Here is an 18,899-nt window from a genome sequence, read left to right as displayed (position 1 = left end):
AGTTTGGGCAGAAGATTCCAAAGTGATGGTGGATGCAATGTTGTCAATACAAAAACAAGAGTACCGCCTGAGATGTGGTCAGTGGATATTTATTCTGATGTGTTGGCCATTCTGTCATATGAATATATCTAAATGTTATAAAACGCTAGAAAAGGGATGAGAAATTAGTTGAGCAAAACTTAATGACACCAGGCCAGGCGCGGTGGCTCATGCCTGTGATCCCAGCACTTTGGGAAGCCAGGGCAGGCAGATCACTTGAGGTCAGGAGTTCCACACCAGCCTGGCCAACATAGTGAATGCTGTCTCTACTAAAAATACAAAAAACAATTAGCCAGGCGAGGTGGTGCCCACCTGTAATTCCAGCTACTTGGGAGGCTGAGGTGTGAAAATCGCTTGAACCTGGGAGGCAGACGTTGCAGTGAGCCGAGATCACGCCACTGCACTAGAGCCTGGGCGACAGAGCAAGACTCCCTGTCTCAAAAAAATAAAAAACTCCATGACACCAATCAGAGGCAGAACAATGATTTCCTTAGCAGGATTCTCTGTCCCCTAAAAGTGAAAAGACCTACAGTCCCATCGTTCTTGTGGTGGTAACTGAAAAGTACTTAACAGATGGAAAATGTTGATAAGGTTTCTTCTTCGTCACATTTACTTAAAAGTCAATCTCTGAAAAGCAAGGTTCCAAAAGAGGCCTTTGCTCAGTCAGAAGTTATCATGTCTTAAAATAGTAATAAATTCTATCTAGGATTGTTAAGTAATTATTTTTCTTTTTTTCTTTCATTGAGACAGGGTCTCATTCTGTCGCCCAGGCTGGAGTGCAGTGGCGCCATCTCAGCTCACTGCAACCCCTGCCTCTTGGGCCCAAGTGATCCTCCCACCTCAGCCTCCTGATAGCTGGGACCACAGGTGTATGCCACCATGCCTGGCTAAGTTTTGCATGTTTCATGGAGATGGGGTTTTGCTATGTTGCCTAGGCTGGTCTCTGACTCCTGGACTCAAGTGATCTGCCTGCCTTGGCCTCCCAAAATGCTAGGATTACAGGCATGAGCCACTGCGTCTGGCCAAGTGATTATTTTTTCATATGCCAGTAAAATGATATTGTCTGCCAAAAGCAACTGGGTAAAAACTGTTACTCAGTTATAACTTTTGTACTTCTACACAAGTTTGACAGAAGATCTTACAGCTTTCAGCTGAAGTTTGGTGAATGTATGGAGAGACCATAATCTGTACATTCTCTGTAGCTATTAAGAGTTTCAAATATCTTTTCTTTCTTTCTTTTTTTTTTTCTTTTGAGACAGAGTCTTGCTCTTTTCACCCAGGCTGGAGTGCAATGGCACGATCTTGACTCACTGCAACCTTTGCTTCCCGGATTCAAGCGATACTCCTGCCTCAGCCTCCTGAGTAGCTGGGACTACAAGCACCTGCCACCACACCCAGCTAAATTTTGTATTTTTAGTAGAGACGGGCTTTCGCCATGTTGGCCAGGCTGGTCTCAAACTCCTGACCACATGATCCGCCTGCCTTGGCCTCCCAAAGTGCTGGGATTACAGGCATGAGCCACCGCGCCTGGCCAAAAGTTTCAAAGATTTCTTTATTCTTTTCTCTATTTCTCAAATTGTGGTGGTAGCACTCACTACTTTGATTAAAAAAAAAAAATCCTTATTTTAAAAAATATAGGCCGGGCGCGGTGGCTCAAGCCTGTAATCCCAACACTGGGAGAGCGAAGGCTGTGGATCACTGAATCGAAGATCCCGAACCATCCTGGCTAACAGTGTCCGTCTCTATTAAGAAATACAAAAACTAGCGAGGCGAAGTGTGGCGCCAACAGTCCCAACTTCGGAAGGCGTGGAAAATGGTAAACAGGAGGCCGGGCTTGCAGTGAGCGCTGAGATCCGGCCACTGCACTCCAGCCTGAAGTGACAGGCGAGACTCGTCTCCAAAAAAAAATATAGGCTCTTTAGTGTTACAGAAGAAGCTTTTTGGCCTTTGACGTCAATCTAATATTAAATATAAATTCTGTAAAAGTAATTTGAGCTTTATTAACATAAAACAATAAATAGCAGAACACTTTGGTATACTTTCTTACTTTCTTTTTTCCTTTCTTGGTTTCCAAAAATGACTGATTTTCACTGTTACTTTCAAGACAAAATAATTTCACAAACTATACTAAAGCCATGACTCATCCTTCAAATTAATTTAATGTTTACTGAGAACCTGTTCCATGTTAGACTAAGTGGTAGCATTCACAGAAATGAGAAGATTCTTGCCTTCAAGAAGCTTAAAACAAATGGGAGGTATCTGAGCAACTGTGTTATGTCTACTTTATCCTTTTACCTTTCCATATTTTACAGTATGTAGTGAAATCCATGCTTTTTCCTTACTATTAAAGACCTCAGCATTAGTCGCTGTGACTTATCAGTTAATTGTTACCAGGTGTACCTGGACAGCTGGAATTAATCAGCACTTGAGTCAATTTTCTGAGTTGCCTGCAAGTATCCAGGAAACCAGAAAGAAGATGCACTATAGTCATAAATATGTGTTCATTTCCTAATTTAACTCAGGAACTGAACAGCTGGCATATCACATGAAGATTAATAAACTCAAATGCCATGGCGGTTCCTTATGCAGCTATGATTAGTTTCAAATACTGCTTCTTTTGCTGGTGTTTCAAAAACAGAGACAAAACAATGGAAACAATCAGTGTTCTCATTCCATGTTCTATGTATACATTTATAATAGTAACTGTGGGTCTGCTTTCATTTATTAAAAATAATGTTTTGTATTTCTATCTACCTGAATATCATGAGGGTTTTATCTCTCTGCATTGGTTCTTTTTTTTTTTGGAGACTGAGTTTCGCTCTTGTTGCCCAGGCTGGAGTGCAATGGCACAATCTTGCTCACTGCAACCTCCGCCTCCTGGGTTCAAGTAATTCGCCTGTCTCAGCCTCCTGAGTAGCTGGGATTACAGGCATGCACCACCATGCCAGGCTAATTTTGTATTTTTAGTAGAGACGGGGCTTCTCCATGTTAGTCAGGCTGGTCTTGAACTCCTGATCTCAGGTGATCCGCCCGCCTTGGCCTCCCAAAGTGCTGGGATTACAAGCGTGAGCCACTGCTCCTGGCCTCTGCATTGGTTCTTGAGAGAGATTTATTTTGCAGAATTTCAGAGAGGCATAAAGTTACATACAGCAGGCTGCCATTAGCCAGACAACAGTCACAGTAGTTGTGATTTAAATTAAATGTATTGTTGCATCTCTCACTGGGTTCAAACTGAAGGAAGGGACTGGTAAAGGGAGATGATGAGAGATACCTGGTAACAGTACGAGATTAAGTGCACACGTGCTGGACTCATCATCCTCAAAGTGGACTCTGAAAGCCCTGACTGTCTGGTTCCTTGTGCCATGATACTCATTGGCTCCTGCCATGAACCAAGAATAGCAGTCTTCATGGCTGTTGCATCAAAAGCAGGACTGTTTTCCCACTTATTTCAGCGATTTTTTTTTTTTAGGAGTTGAGAAATAGTGGTGGGTGGGGGGAAGGGATGCTCTGCAGGATCATTTTCTGGCAGAAAAATCCTTAGAATTTAAAACATTAAATGACCAAGTTCTCTGGAATATCTGAATATCCAAACTCCTATTTTAAGAAGTTCTCTTTTGGGAAAATTTTTTTATCAACCCTCAAAGCATTATTAAGAAATTCTAATAAAGATGTGGTAGTTTAGGCACTACATTAAAGGCAAGACCTCTTTTTAGATCTAATCATAGGTCTGAATGCAATCAACTCCCTTGGAACGGAAGCAATTTACTTAGCACTCTCTGATTTTTCCCCTTTCATTGATGGGAAATTTATTCAGGGGATATTTGTCAAGCTATATTGGTGCTATGGGTTTTATGTTTATCAGACATTCATAATGCACCCAAGAGTACAGGGCTAAATAATTCTGTTCATCTGGGGTAATGCTACGAGGATTTTGTAAAGAGGGGGAAAAAAATCCTGTGCGTATACCGTGTGAGTAGGCATTTGGAAGACTTGCTTTGCAGACATTTTCAAATGCAGGTATACCATGTTTCATGCACAGATCTGCCTGAATAACCAGGTGCAGAGTCAACTTTTGAAAATGGCTTCATTCTTTATGCACTAGGGAAACTGGTTACTAGCACATCATTTTATATTACACACAATCACATTCTTACCTGTTTTTAAATTCAAACTTTAGCTCACTGGGTATTTTTTTTTTAAAAAAAACAGAACAGTATTCTTTCATGCTCCATATTAAAAAAAGAAATCTTTACAGTAACTCAGAACAGGCTCCCATGCTTCAAAAAAGTCATGATTTTGAGTAGCTCATGCTCCCTGTTGTTTTTATTCCTGCAGACCACACACTTGCTGGGATGAAATATGGAGAGGAGGCAACTCTATCGCACTCTTCCCAGTAATAAAAAAACAGACATGATGAAGTGAGATGGGCCTCAACCCAGTGCCTGCGTCCCTGATCTGTGCTGGACTGCAGGCCTGATCTCTGTGTGTTGGGCCTACCGGATACACTGAATACCTCATGAATCAGAAGAGGGTCCTTTATTATTCTTTTCTATCCTACCTGGAGGCACCCAGCCCAGTTCTGCACCGGTGAGGCTGGTGACCAGACAGCTCTCTGCAATTATAAAGGCAACAGAAAGTGGTGGGCAGGCTTCCCGCATCAAGGTATAGAATCATAAAGAAGTAGAAGGGCACAGGATTTGGAGTCTACACTGACAGGGTTTGAACATCAACTGCATCAATTGCTGGCTGTGGACCCGGGCGAGCTATTTAACCCCTCCAAGCCTCATCTGGAAAATGGCCCTAATAAGAACAGCTATCTCCTAGGCTGTTGTGAGGGTTAAATGAGATACATAACCTATGAGGCAAATTACATAAAGTTGATTTACTAGGTATTCAATGCCAGCAATTATTACCATGATTGTTGTTACTACTACTTATTATGAAACTCCTATCTGGGAGGAAATAGGCTGTTTGCTCAGCAGGTTCAAGGCTTCTGATTTTCAAATTATTTATGCATATCCTCCTTCTATTATTGTCCCAGATTACATCAGAAAATGAGCCCTTTGAATGATCTGTTAGCCTCTATCCCCCACTGCCACCTCCTTGATCAGGTTTTCACACCCGGACAGCATCCTCCGAACTTGCATCCTTATCACCAGTCTCTTCCTCCTCAGTTCCCCATTCTACCAAGAGTATGTGTCCAAGGTTACATAGCTTGTAAATGATGGAACTGGGATTTGAATCCTGAATCCTAGCTACTTAGAAACCAACCAACAAACAAAAACAAACTTCAATTAATTGCATGACAAAGGAAAAATCTCTTAAATATTTAAAAACCTCTATAACCAGATCTGAACCCATATCCTCTGTCTTCTCTCCTGCTGTTTTCTCAGAGGACCCCTAACCCCAGGCCAACTGATCTATGATATTCCCCAGGCATGACCTGTCCTGTCTTTGTATCTTTGCTCAGGCCACCCGCTCCCTATGGCCTGCCATCTGCCATCTCTACCATGCAGAGTACTTCAACCAGAATGGCGCTTTCTGGGTGGAATGCTCACAGTTTACAATATTCTCGTGATAGGCACCCCATTTTTCCTCATCTCCTATTGCTGCTAGGGAAAAATATGTATTTCCCAGATTACTCAGCCCACACTCAATAATCTTTTTTTTTTTTTTTTTTTTTTTTTTTTTTTTAAACAGTCTCACTCTGTTGCCTAGGCTGGAGTTGCAGTGGCATGGTCTCAGCTCACTGTAACCTCTACCTCCCGGGCTCAAGTGATTCTTGTGCCTCACCCTCCTGAGTAGCTGGGATTACAGGCGTATGCCACCTCGCCCAGTAATTTTTTTTGTACTTTTAGTAGAGACAGGGTTTTGCTTTTTTGGCCAGGCTGGTCTTGAACTCCTGGCCTCAGGTGATCTGCCCACCTCAGCCTCCCAAAGTGCTGGGATTACAGGCATGAGCCATCATGTCCAGCCCGTACTCAATAACCATTTGCTGAGTGAGTATCCCACTAGTGAGCAGGAGGTTTGACAAGGCAACCCACTGTAATCGGGGGCCAAAGGGAGCTAGATCTTAAATGGATGTCCACTTCACAAATGAGCTTTGGGGCTAGGCTAAAAGGCAACTTATTACTTTATAACCAAACAAAATTTAAAATCTACACAACGGTCTTATCCCTCACAGTCAGCAACTGTAACACCAGATTAGAGTCACCTATGTAAAACCAAGAATTTTACTGCCTAAGGGACCTTACAGTGTGTTTCATGTAAACACTGCATTTTACAGTTTAGGAAACTGAGGCAGAGAGAGGAGAAGTGACTTGTAAAATCAAAACATGGACGATGGCAGTGCCACGCCTGGAACCCAAGATTCCTGAGTACTAAGTACCCAAGGACTCTTCCATTCCACTGACCCAATCCACCAGCCATTATGGTGGAAATAACAAGAAGAGAAAGAAGGAAACAAACTTACAGCTTCTTCCAAGTGCTGCTGATCTGGATTATCATTTGGTGTGTGCCTCAAGATTTCTCGGAGAAGCAGAGGGTATTTTACCAGACGGCTTCTTGGAATATCGAGGAAATTCCAGAGATCTAGTTTGCGGCTAAAGGGGGATTCTAAACATCGCTGTAGGAAATCCTGGACTCGGTGATCTTGCTTTTTGTGGTCCAGCAGAGCTTTGGCGGCTACTTGATTGCTGCAGTAGCTGTCATAGGAGCTGAGGCAAGGGAGCTAAGAAGGAAACAGAAAGAGAAGGTTGGAATGTCAAAATAATTGAGCTCTGAGGCTACAAGTGGCATCATTTATTGGGACTGAACAAATACCTAACTTGTCTCTAGGTCTGGCTGACATTCCTTTATCTGCATGGCTGGAGGAAACTAGTGGAATCTTCAACATGGCAGGCAGTGGACAGTTTTCTTAGGCTCTGGCTTGCTTTCACAAAGTAATTTTCTTAATTGCCTGTTTACTTACTTAAGACTCTTACCATAGTTTGTTTGCATTTTCTGCCAATTTAAGTGATATGGTTTGGATTTGTGTCCCTGCCCAAATCTCATGTCAAATTGTAATCCCCAATGTTGGAGGAGGGAACTGCAGGGAGGTGATTGAATCATGGAGGCAGATTTCCTCTTGCTGTTTTTGTGATAGTGAGTGAGTTCTCAGGAGATATGGTTGTTTAAAAGTGTGTAGCACCCCCTGCCCCGCTGCTCTCCTCCTCCTGTTCTGGCCATGTAAGACATGCCTGCTTCTGCTTCTGACATGACTGAAAGTTTCCCGAGGTCCCCGCAAGCCATGCTTCCTGTACAGCTTGCAAAAACATGAGCCAGTTAAACCTCTTTTCTTTATAAATTACCCAGTTTCAGGTATTTCTTTATAGTAGTGCGAGAACAGATTAATACACTAAACTAGAAACAAAAGAAGTGAAATTACTGCATGTACATACAGTTCAGAATTTTCCTAACCTTCCAAAGATATCCAGTCACGTAAAAGCCTCCTAATTTATTTTTAAAAAACATAGGATTTCATTTGAAATTATTAATAAGAAACTCATCTAGAAGACTTAGTGGCACAAAAAGGAGGCAAAGGGTCATCCTCCACAGCCCAGCCCTTTGCATGGCTCAAATACCTATATTAGTCAACATTAGTTTATGATTACCTGATTCCAAGGCACCCAATTATAAAGAGCCTCAAGAAGTTAAAGCAAAAGTATGATTACTAAAAAATCAGATGCAGAAAGCATTCATAAAAATCTTTTAAACTAGTTCTGACAGGTCAGAAACAAGTTTTGGCTATCACTAACAGTTAACATCACAATACTATGTCATGAACAATTTAAACTTAAAGACTTTGGAACATTTAACCTTCACTGCCTTCATTCCAGCAAAATGCTCATTTCTCTGACATATTCCATCATTCACACTGTGCAAACACCATGTCAGAGACTCAACGGAAAAGGCTTCTCATCCACTTTTTCTGCCTTGGCATTCTAATCTAAGAGCTATCAGCCTCCAGAAAGTTGCCAGAAGCAATCAAATGCAGCCAATGTCCTAACTGCTTTTGTTTCTCTCTCTTGTACTAAGCAGCCCTATTCCCTGTAACACCTGCTCTTTAGAGGGATTCAGTGCAAGACACTGGCAAAAGAGTGTCTTTCATTTCTGTATCCTCACTACTTTGCATTGGGCCTACTATATGGCAGACACTCTGTTCTGAATGAACAAATAAATGTATGTTTAATGGATTACAAGATTAGGTAATATTTGATGGTTTGGGAATATTGCTAAAAAATATAGTATGGCGGCCAGGCTCAGTGGTTCATGCCTGTAATCCCAGCACACTGGGAGGCTGGGGTGGGTGGATCACGAGGTCAGGAGTTTGAGACCAGGCTGGCCAGCATAGTGAAACCCTGTCTCTACTAAAAATACAAAAATTAGCCAGGCATGGTGGCACACACTTGTAATCCCAACTACTCAGGAGGCTGAGGCAGGAGAATCACTTGAACCCAGGAGGCAGAGGTTGCAGTGAGCCAATATCGCGCTACTGCACTCTAGCCTGGGCAACAGAGCGAGACTCTGTCTCAAAAAATAAATAAATAAATAAATAAATAAATAAATAAATAAATAAATAAAGTATGGCAGCATCTGAAACTTCAAATACTCTGCTGCTGCTTTTACACCTCTTATTGAAATTATTTCCTCAGTGACTGAAAGCAAAAAAAGGATACCAGGAAAGTAATATTTTACAAGCTCACTATTGAGCTTAACATTCCTTGGAAATGTCTACCTTACTTTACCTGTTATTAAAATTCTCTACTTATGTTAAAGAGTTGCAGAAATTTTTTCCCTCAACCTTATATTTGTGTAAATACTAGCTATTATTTTAAAGTAATGATAATTGGTACTTATACATGCGCGCGCGCGCGCGCTCACACACACACACACACACACACACACACACACACACACACAGAACCCAGACGTGGTACTGTGGCTTGTAATTTAGATTTTCAGAGTTAATTAAAAAGGGCCTCAGGCCCTCTTCATTTAATTTCCACTTCCTCACCTTTTAAAAAGATCTGGAAATGCCCAATGTTTTCATTAGAAGAAACAAATCAGCAGTAACCATCGGATGTAAACTAGTGAGGAACCTTGACCACACTGCTGCTCACTGTCCAATGGGTCGCTGCTCCCTGTGATCCTGCTGCCCTGCTACCATGGCAACCAAATGGGGCTCTGGTCCTGTGCTCTCACCTGACAGGGTGCTCATTTCCTGGGCATGACCTGAAAGGCTATCTGGTTCAGTCACCAGCTAGGAAAGGCCCCAAGTGATCTTTAACTACACAGGGTGAAGAATGTACAAGATCTGGTTCTCAAAATACAGACACTCATTCAGAATGTGAGAGGTGAAAATGCAGGTAGAGACTAGGCAGGGTGCGGTGGCTCACGCCTGTAATCACATTACTTTGGGAGGCTGAGACGGGTGGATCACTCGAGGTCAGGAGTTTGAGGCCAGCCTGGGCAACATGGCAAAATCCTGTCTTTATTAAAATATATAAAAATTAGCTGGGCATAGTGGTGCATGCCTGTAATCCCAGCTACTTGGGAGGCTGAGTCACAAGAATCACTTGAACCCAGGAGGCAAAGGTTGCAATGAGCTGAGATCGCGTCACTGCACTCCAGCCTTGGCGACAGAGCGAGACTCTGTCTTGGAAAAAAGAACAGACTCAGAAATAGGGAGAATCAGATTAAAGCCTAACTCACACAGCTGTCAGTGACTCTTTCAAGCCTCAGTGTCTCCACCTACAAAACGTATATACTAATGTCCCTCTCTCCCTTAATGAGGTAAAGCATACAAAAAGTGTAGCATGGAGCTTGGCTTCTGATTAAGAATCAGTAAGTACTAGCTATTATTACTTGTCCCAAGAAGTTCTTTGTTTTTGAGACAAGGTCTCGCTTTGTCAGTCAGGCTGGAGAGCAGTGGCATGATCATGACTCACTGCAGCCTCTTCTTCCCAGGCTCAAGCAGTTCTCCCTCCTCAGCCTCTCAAGTAGCTAGGGCTACAGGCACACACCACCATACCAGCTAATATTTTTTTTGTAGAGACAGGGTTTCGCCATTTTGCCCAGGCTGGTCTCCTACTCCTGGGCTCAAGCGATCCACCCACTTCAGGCTCCCAAAGTGCTGGGATTACAGACATGAGCCACCGCGCTTGGGCCCTAGAATATTCTTATTGAAGAAACTGTCGTTTAGAGAACCGAAGCTACTTGCTCAGCTGGAGACAAAACTAGAGTCTGACACTTCTTCTTGCTTCCCCTTTACCTTCAGAGATCTGAACTATTCGCCATCTCTTTATTAAATAGACTACCAAGAATTTATAAGGGAAACTCACTTTTTAAAGAAGTTCTATTATCCCCCTAATATTGTGAACAAATCTATTTTTCTTTTTTTTTGCTTCCATGTACCCTGGCTCTTTCTTAGGAATTAAAATTTAATGAGACATCAAATTAACATGAGAACTTTCTGCCTTGGAGAGCTTATAAAGTATTTTATCATTGAAAAAAAGTTGGCATGGAGATAAGTCACTTGGAGGTTGTTTCTTTATGCTAGAGAAGGCTTACTCAAACAGGCTGACCCACTAGGGAGGGGGGGACACTGATTCTCAGTAACCGGGGTAGTTCCCTGAAAAAAAGCAACCACTCTGTTTAAGGTCTTCAAAGTAAAAGTAATTGATTCATTCTAAGGTCAAAAGGACTTGCCAGGGCTGTCCCACTTGGAAGGCTCACTTGTTTAAAAGGATTTTTCCCCCCTCACTTTTTTCCTTTGCGAGGAAAATAAATCAATTTTTCATGGGTCGAATGGGCTCTGACTTTTCTCATCCAAAGTCCACTAAGATGTTTATTTTGTTCTGTTAAAAATACAAGAACTCAAACATATGTACCCCTAGGTTTACTGTTCCCACTCACACGGACACATCTGCAGTTAAAAGAGGAAAACATTTAACAGCTCGTCGGGCCTGATAAATAAGGGTCATTTCTCATGAAGTCTGGCAACAACGGGCCAGTTGTTTAATTTTAGGCTGCTCTTCAAGATCCAAGTCCTCATTTGATGCCTGAAGCGTCCAGATAGCAATGGGCCAGCATGGTCACACTTCCTTTGGGTATGTACAGAAAAAGACTGCAAAGCTGTTCCCAGATCACACCAATTTTCTAATAAACATGACAAATGTTTATTTCAGCAAAAAGTTAATAACAAGGCAAATTCCTACAATTTTGCATCTGGCATAAATTGACAATTTGCATATGATGCTTAAGGAAACCATGTAGTCCTGTACTGCTGTCTCATCAAAAGCAGAGGAGTTATCCTACAAATTCTGGAGTGCGACCTAACTGCTCCGTTTACCCCCGTATCAAAACACTCCACAGACTCAGGAAGTTTAAGAGATATTGAGGCAGACTCTCTGCTCATTATACCTTCTCTGTCTCTGTCTCCAGTTGGCTGGCTCTCTTTGGAGAAATTTCTTTGTGGGCTAAAGAACTTAAGACATCTACCATGGCTCATAATAAAATGAAAGTCAAAAATATAAGATGAATGATCTCTCTTGAAATATTAAGGCATATTTTCTAAATTATTCATCTTAGACCATTACTTGCCTTTCAGATCCCTTGGGATATTTCAGCCTTGGTGCTAAAATTGACTCCTGAACTAAAGCTACCTAAGTCATGAAACTCTCATCAAGTATCTTGATCAAGGCAGTCACTGAGAAACATAAAGTTAAAAGATCAATGTTAAAACTTTCTGCACATCTATGTATTATCAAGGCATGTGAACCGAAAGGTTTTAGGAAGATTAAAATGCAGATGTAACTGAATAAAGAGAACTCACATAGCAACAGTAGGATTTATAACCTTCACAACACTCTCCAAACAGTGAAATGATCTCTAATATTAGCTGTTGTGGTACTTCCTGCCTATTTTTCTGGAATACTGTGTGCAACAGAGTGATGAGAGACCTAATCTTGCCTGGAAGAAGTCAGCAAAGTAATCTCCTCTCATTATCTGCTTCATAACAGACGAAAAACACCTGGAACTGGGGTGGAACATTCAAGTACTCACAGAAGGAAACGTAAATGTATAGAATAGGGAGTGGTGGGGACTGAGGCAAAATAGAGCACACGCCTTGACTGGCATAAGTTAACCAAACAAACAACAACTTTATGTACACAATACAAATCCAGCCCTAGGATCATAAATTTATGACTCCTAATCTAAGATCACAGCTTATTTCTTTTTATTTAATTACGAAAAGGAATGGATTGTGTTGGGATGAAGGTCACCATAATACCCAGCTCTCCTATAAATTACTTAGCATGGTATATATCCTAAACATTAGCAACCTTTACTTATTATCTTGTTTATAAAACTACATTTTGACCATGAGATTTTTTTATGGCCTGAAAAGTTTTTTTTTATATGCTAAACATTAGCAACCTTTACTTATTATCTTGTTTATAAAACTACATTTTGACCATGAGATTTTTTTTATGGCCTGAAAAGTTTTTTTTTTTTTTTTTTTTTTTTTTTTTTTGGGGTTAAAAATTTTTTTTTTTTTTTTTTTTTTTTTTTGGTAGTGGATAAGTCACTAAATTTTTATTGGACTATATTATACTAGCAATTGGCCTGATAGAATATTAACTAGTTTTACTTCATTTGATATGAGACTAGTAATAGTTTCATGTGTACCTTTACTTATTTTGTTGCAAAAGGCCCTGTTACTTTTAAATGCAGTAAATTTGTAACAAGAAAAAACTGTTTTCATGCTTTAAAGATACAAAGTTTAAATATAATTACAATTTTACTAGGAACTTGCTTTTTTTTTCTGATGCGAAACCAGTATTTGTAAAAAAAAAAAAAAAGTCTAGCTAAAATGAAACTCCCATCTATATTTTTGAAATTTATCTTCAATAAAGACCAGAGAACTTTCTTACCCAGCCCACGAGGATGGGACCAACGTGTTCAGTCGAGCCATCAGGCTTCCGAACATCTCGAAGCTGACTAAGGAGCTCTGGCAAAAAACAAACAGATGCTTATTTGTTAGGCAGTCAAATATGAACAGGGCTGGAAGTAGGTTATTCACATTGCAGGCATTTCATAATCACTCACTCGTTAATAAGACAACTCAATTAAGGCTACAAGTCACAACTCATCCTGGGAACAAAATTATACCTTCATGTAGAGGGATTAGAGAGTCCAGTGTTCCAAAAATTTGATTCAACTCTTGTTCTGTCATTATGGAGAGTTTCAGCATGGGGTCATGATAGGCCTGCACAAAAACGGCAAGAGATGGAAGCAAATGTTTAAAATCAGAGGAAGTACACTGTTCATGTAACTCACTCCTGATAGGTCCTATCCAATAACAAAACTTCTGGCTCTCTAACAACAACTTCTCCCATAAAGCTGCAGGAACAGCAGACAGGTGTGGCTGGAGGAGAGGAGAAACCAGCACTGCCTTGAGCCTTTGTGGTTGAGAAACCAAAGCAGATTTTTCAAAAGCTTTTTTATTCTAGTATATCATGTATCTAGGAAAGAGCACAAATCCTAGGTATAGAACAGATTTGACTGTTAATGTTTTCAAAATCAAGATCCTGCCTTTTAAAAAAAAAAATCCCACTTTATTCAAAACTAGCTACCAGCAGATTCTTTTTTTAAATTAGTACATATTTAAAATAAAGAAAAAGAGGAAAGAAACAGTGATTGGTATCCTTTACTACTGATTTGAACGAAGAGAGCAAAACCTCTGCTAATCCTATCACCTCTTATTAGAGAAAATTAAACAACAAGAATACACAGTTATACACAGGGCACCGAAGTAGAATACAAAGACTTAGAAGTCTCCTACCTTCAAGGAATTTTATAAAGCTAATGGGGAAGATAAGAAAAACTAAAATATTTTCTAGTTTTATATTTTAGTTTCCAATCTCATGGAAAACTAAATCTATGTTTAAAAAAGAATTTTTTTCTTTTTTTTTTTTTTTTTGAGATGGAGTCTTGCTCTGTCACCCAGGCTGGAGTGTAGTGGCATGATCTCAGCTCACTGCAACCTTTGTCTCCTGAGTTCAAGTGATTCTCCTGCCTCAACCTCCTGAGTAGCTGGGATTATGGGTGCCTGCCACCACGCCTGGCTAATTTTTTTTTTTTTTTCTTTTGAGACGGAGTCTTGCTCTGTCGCCAGGCTGGAGTGCAGTGGATCTTGGCTCACTGCAACCTCTGCCTCCCGGGTTCAAGCAATTCCCTGCTTCAGCCTCCTGAGTAGCTGGGACTACAGGTGCACGCCACCACACCCAGCTAATTTTTGTACTTTTAGTAGAGACAGGGTTTCACCATGTTGGCCAGGATGGTCTCGATCTCCTGACTTCGTGATCTGCCAACCTCGGCCTGCCAAAGTGCTGGGATTACAGGCGTGAGCCACCGTGCCCGGCCTAATTTTTGTATTTTTTAGTAGAGATGGGGTTTCACCACGCTGGCCAGGCTGGTCTTGAACTCCTGACCTTAAGTGATCCACCCGCCTCAGCTTCCCAAAGTGTTGGGATTATAGGTGTGAGCCACCAGACCCGGCTTATGTTTAAAATTTAAAGATTCAAATCAAGACTGATGTCACATGACAGCAAAAAGCCATCAAATCAAAACTGCTCTAGAGGGTCAGAGAATTAAAAGTGGAGTGGCCAAGGAAAGTTTTGAAGATGAGCTGCTTGGTACAGAGAAGGAGGCAATAAATGTTATGTAAGAATAAACTGAGATTTGAGCTGGTTCCTGAAGGATGGTTGGATATGAACGGTTGAAAGGAACGAGAAAAGTTTGTAGGACGGTAGGGCCACCATGAGGAAAAGGATGGCCGGGAAACATCTCAAGGTGCTTGAGTTTGGCAAATCTTCATGCAGGAAAGGGAAATTACACATATGACCAGCATGATAACTCTCACAGTGAAATAACTTCTTTGTCCTCTCTGATCTCCTCCTCCAGCCCTGCCTAAAACTCAGTTTCTTAGCTGTGTCCAAGCAAAGCTTGGGTGGCCGTCTCTCAGGAATGCTAGAGGTGGAATTTCATCTTAGCAGAAAGACTAAAAACCCTTAAAAGAAGGAAGGTATCCTTCCAACCCTGTGATTCTTCGACGAGGTTGTGAATATCAGATGAAGGAGTCTGGTTTTAGCCTCCAAGCCATGGAGTTGGGCGGCTGTGCCACTGGAATGAAAACATTTTTGAGGAAGGTTTGTTGTCCTTCTCCTCCCCACACAAAATGTTGATTAGAAAACAAATTCCTATATAAAAGACCCCAGCTTATATGATAGTATGCAATTGCCTCATTTCACTTTATTTGCTTTTGAGATTCAAATGGCTTTATTTCTAAGACTCAGTTCAAGTTTCAGAGAAGCACACATTCTCTCCCATGGGCAAAGACTCGTACATATGAGACTTCTAGGACAACGAAACATACATAAAGCGAGGCCTCCATGGACACTTTCTGATTTGGGCTGAAGTATTCTTTGACATGCATTAGAGACATGCAGAGGTAAATGCCTAAAGGTGCCAGGTCTGGAGAGCTATTCTGCCCTCTGGTTTTGAAGCACTTTCCCCACTGCTTGGTGTGTGGTAGCAGACCAGTCTTAGTCATAAAAGGAGTTCTCATGAAGCACCACTTTAGGGTTGTGAAATTAGTCAAGAAAAAAAAGTGACTTGACTCAAATGGCTGCTGGATTTAAATTTACCTTTTTTGCTAATTTCAAGTCTTCTATCAAGTCTTCTTCTCCTTGGGAAAGCTCAAAGATGGCCTGCAAGGAAAGATAAACATATTCACTGAATTCTCCCTTCATTTAGAAGACCATATTCAAAGAGTGCTGGCTCCACCACTCAAAACCCCAAATTTACATATTTAAGTATTTTAAGTTACATTAACCTGAAGCAAATGCATCTATGCTTAACCCTGCAATGAAAAGATACTGCAAAACTACTGCATATTGTGCTTCTCTGTTTGTGGGAGAAAGTTTCCACACATTTCTAATTCAAAAAGTCATCTTTCATGTTACAGAATTTTGATGCAGTCAAACAAGAGGGAACTATTTTAGGTAAAATAATTAGCGTGAGCATGGATTTGGTACCCTTGTTGTGAGAGGCAATCATAAGAAGTGATTCAGAGGCTGTTCTAGATAATGGATGTGGCAGTATTATTAACTGGGCCATCCTCACTTTTTCTTCCACTCGACAGAAGGCGAATCTCAGCAGAAAGTTTTATTTGTATTATCCAATGCCTTTAGGCTGATATTGTAGGAAGAATCCAACATTTTATCACTCCAAATACAATCTGGTAAAGTTAATTCATTCTAAATTACCTCTCAGTCCCACAGGTACAAAAAATAAAATTATAGGAGCTGGCTGTGTGGAAGAGTATGTAATGTAAATGGACCGTTTCTAATTTGGCTCCATTAAGCCATCATACTAAAGAGCTATGACGCGCAGAACGCTCTTTCACTTCCATCTGGGAAGTCAAACTGTCAGCAAACATTACATTATTAAAGGACTGCAAGTTTGTAATTATATTTCAGGGTCTACTATGTTTCAGGATATAGGGAAAAAGTGGTCAGGCTTTGAAAGCTCCCTCCACCTGGGGCTGCTTGGTAAACTGAGGACACAGCAGGTGGAGGCACAACCCTGGGCTGGATACTCCAAGGATCTCATCCGATGATGCACACATGAAGTTCTCAGCACAGCCTGGCACAAGCACTTAGACAAGCTCTTCTATACAGGGTAGTATTATCAGAGCCATTTAGGGCAACTGATACAGAAAACTTACAGGGAATGAAATTAACTGGATTCTATAGAAAGGAAGTTTTCCACAAAGCTGAATCAAAGTTATGGAAACTGAATATTTTAAAATAGTCTAGAAGTTGCTATCAAAATATAACTAAAATGATTATTTCTGTGAACTTCAGAATCCTAAATAGACATTTGGTTTCATCTTCTTGTAAATTCACATTTTCACATCAGTTTCTTTTTAAAGTGGGGGCCACACCCTCCCAGCTGGTTTCTGGTTTCTCAGTTCCTTCCCCAAGGTCAGACACTCCCGTTTGTCCTTCTACAAATGCAATGAAGAATTGATTTGGAGACTAAGGTGCAAACTCCAGCATGGCTGACGCCTGCAATGCACCTTTGTTCCAGACACACAGCCAACATGGAGTTTGGGCCCGGAGCCTACCTCCTGACGTTTGATTTCCTTGGATGTAAGCATCTGATTGACGCACACATCGAAGGTCTCACTCCACAGCTTGCTATCTCTCCGTTTCGTGCTTGAGGGGGCGGCATTTCTGGACCAGGGTCGGGGGGCGAGGATGTCAGGGCGGCTCTCACTGCGGAAGCTAATGGAGCGCTAAACAATGAGAAAAACAAACCATCACAGGGGCAGCGGCAGGACTGGGTGGATCTTTGAGCAGTTTCCTGTCGTTGACAGAACATAAATCATACATGTGAAAGAAAAAGAGGACATTGCCATAAGGCCTTTGGGAAGTGGGGCATTGTCTTGAGCCTACGTGCTAAGGAAAATTGGACAGGGGGCTGCTTTGGAACATGCGCTGGGAGTATCCGTTCTGTGCGACCTGGATACCAAGTGGACTACAGTGCAAGCACATATCCGGCCAAACTCACGCATGAAGGCAGTTCTTGGATACGTGATGAGCTCTACTTTTTTCCAGTGGACATCTCCCCTCTTTAGAAGAACAAGAGATACCAATAGTGGATGACCTTTATTTATTTAAACATTTGGCTAGTACTCCTACTCTCCTCCTTCTATAAATAGAATCCCACTAACTTTGGGTATCCTATTACGTATAGTTTTGGTGGGCTCCCCCAGACCTGACCAATAGAGTATTCCACCATCCTGGTTCAGGGATGGGCATGTGATTCCCTGAAATTTCTCACATGATTTATGGGAGAAAGGAGGAAAGAGTATTCCTTTGGGATTGTGAGTTCAAGAGATAACACAAGCAGGGGCTTCCAGCAGCAACTCTCCCTGGTTAAGCAGAAGCATCTGTCTGCTACAGGAGAGAATAAAGGGACCTAGAATGAAGGATGGAGTGACCAGTGGAGGCAGGAAGGGAGCAAGCTTTACCAATACTGCTTGAGCCTCTGGATCCCACTGTGCCTGAAACCGGAAAGAACAAGAACCACCCTTAGACATTTTCGTTACATATAGAAAGACATTTCCCTTTCTATTATCTCAGTTGGGGTTCCGTCAACTTGAAAAGTCCTGACTAATATACACACTAAATACCATCTTCGCAGCACATGATTCCTGTCCCTGAGGTATTTTCCTATTTCCCAAAGAGGCCCCAGTAGACTCCGGGGCAGTCTAACCATCCGAAGTCCACCTTTGTGACTTAAACATGCTACCAAAATGCTTTTCATGACAAATACAAATGATCCGGAAGAAAGCTGAGTGCATCATTTTCAGTCTTCATACTAGAAGATTTCATTACACTTATTGGAGACTGCCAAAGCAATGAGGTTGCTGTGCTCCAAAACCACATTCTTATTTAGGAAGTGTTCCCCCCCATGGCTCTCTGTGGCCTTCCACGTGAAGTTTCAACTCCTCAGCTTGGCACAGAAAGTCTCTTGTAATCTGACCACAGCCTCCATATTTAGGATCCCATCCTGCCACTCATCCATGAGCCTCCATTTCTCCAACCATACTAGGCTATCTGTCATTCCCTAAATACGTCATGCTTTGCCGTCCCTCTATACTCCCTTCAAGCAATCTTCTCTTCCTGGAATGTGTTTCCATCACTTCAAACTGGCTAACTCTTTTTTTTTTTTTTTTTTTCTGA

General features: G+C 41.4%; 1 protein-coding gene across 9 annotated transcripts in view; it reads right to left on the bottom strand.

The window, feature by feature from the left end:
* The window catches only part of ARHGEF3 (Rho guanine nucleotide exchange factor 3), a 340,100-nt gene that overhangs the window by 11,498 nt on the left and 309,703 nt on the right, over positions 1-18,899 (bottom strand). For all 9 annotated transcript variants that reach the window (XM_009200514.2, XM_003894270.3, XM_009200516.2 and 6 more), the window contains 5 exons: positions 17,276-17,446; positions 15,792-15,854; positions 13,255-13,351; positions 13,017-13,093; positions 6,512-6,769 (listed from right to left, as the gene is read on the bottom strand). In XM_009200514.2, the coding sequence (XP_009198778.1) occupies positions 6,512-6,769; positions 13,017-13,093; positions 13,255-13,351; positions 15,792-15,854; positions 17,276-17,446 (666 nt within the window). The remainder of the gene's footprint in view (positions 1-6,511; positions 6,770-13,016; positions 13,094-13,254; positions 13,352-15,791; positions 15,855-17,275; positions 17,447-18,899) is intronic.

Source organism: Papio anubis, chromosome 2, assembly GCF_008728515.1.
Source record: "Papio anubis isolate 15944 chromosome 2, Panubis1.0, whole genome shotgun sequence".
Taxonomy (NCBI): domain Eukaryota; kingdom Metazoa; phylum Chordata; class Mammalia; order Primates; family Cercopithecidae; genus Papio; species Papio anubis.
Note: the sequence above shows the minus strand (reverse complement) of the source record. Positions and strands in the feature narration are given on the sequence as shown.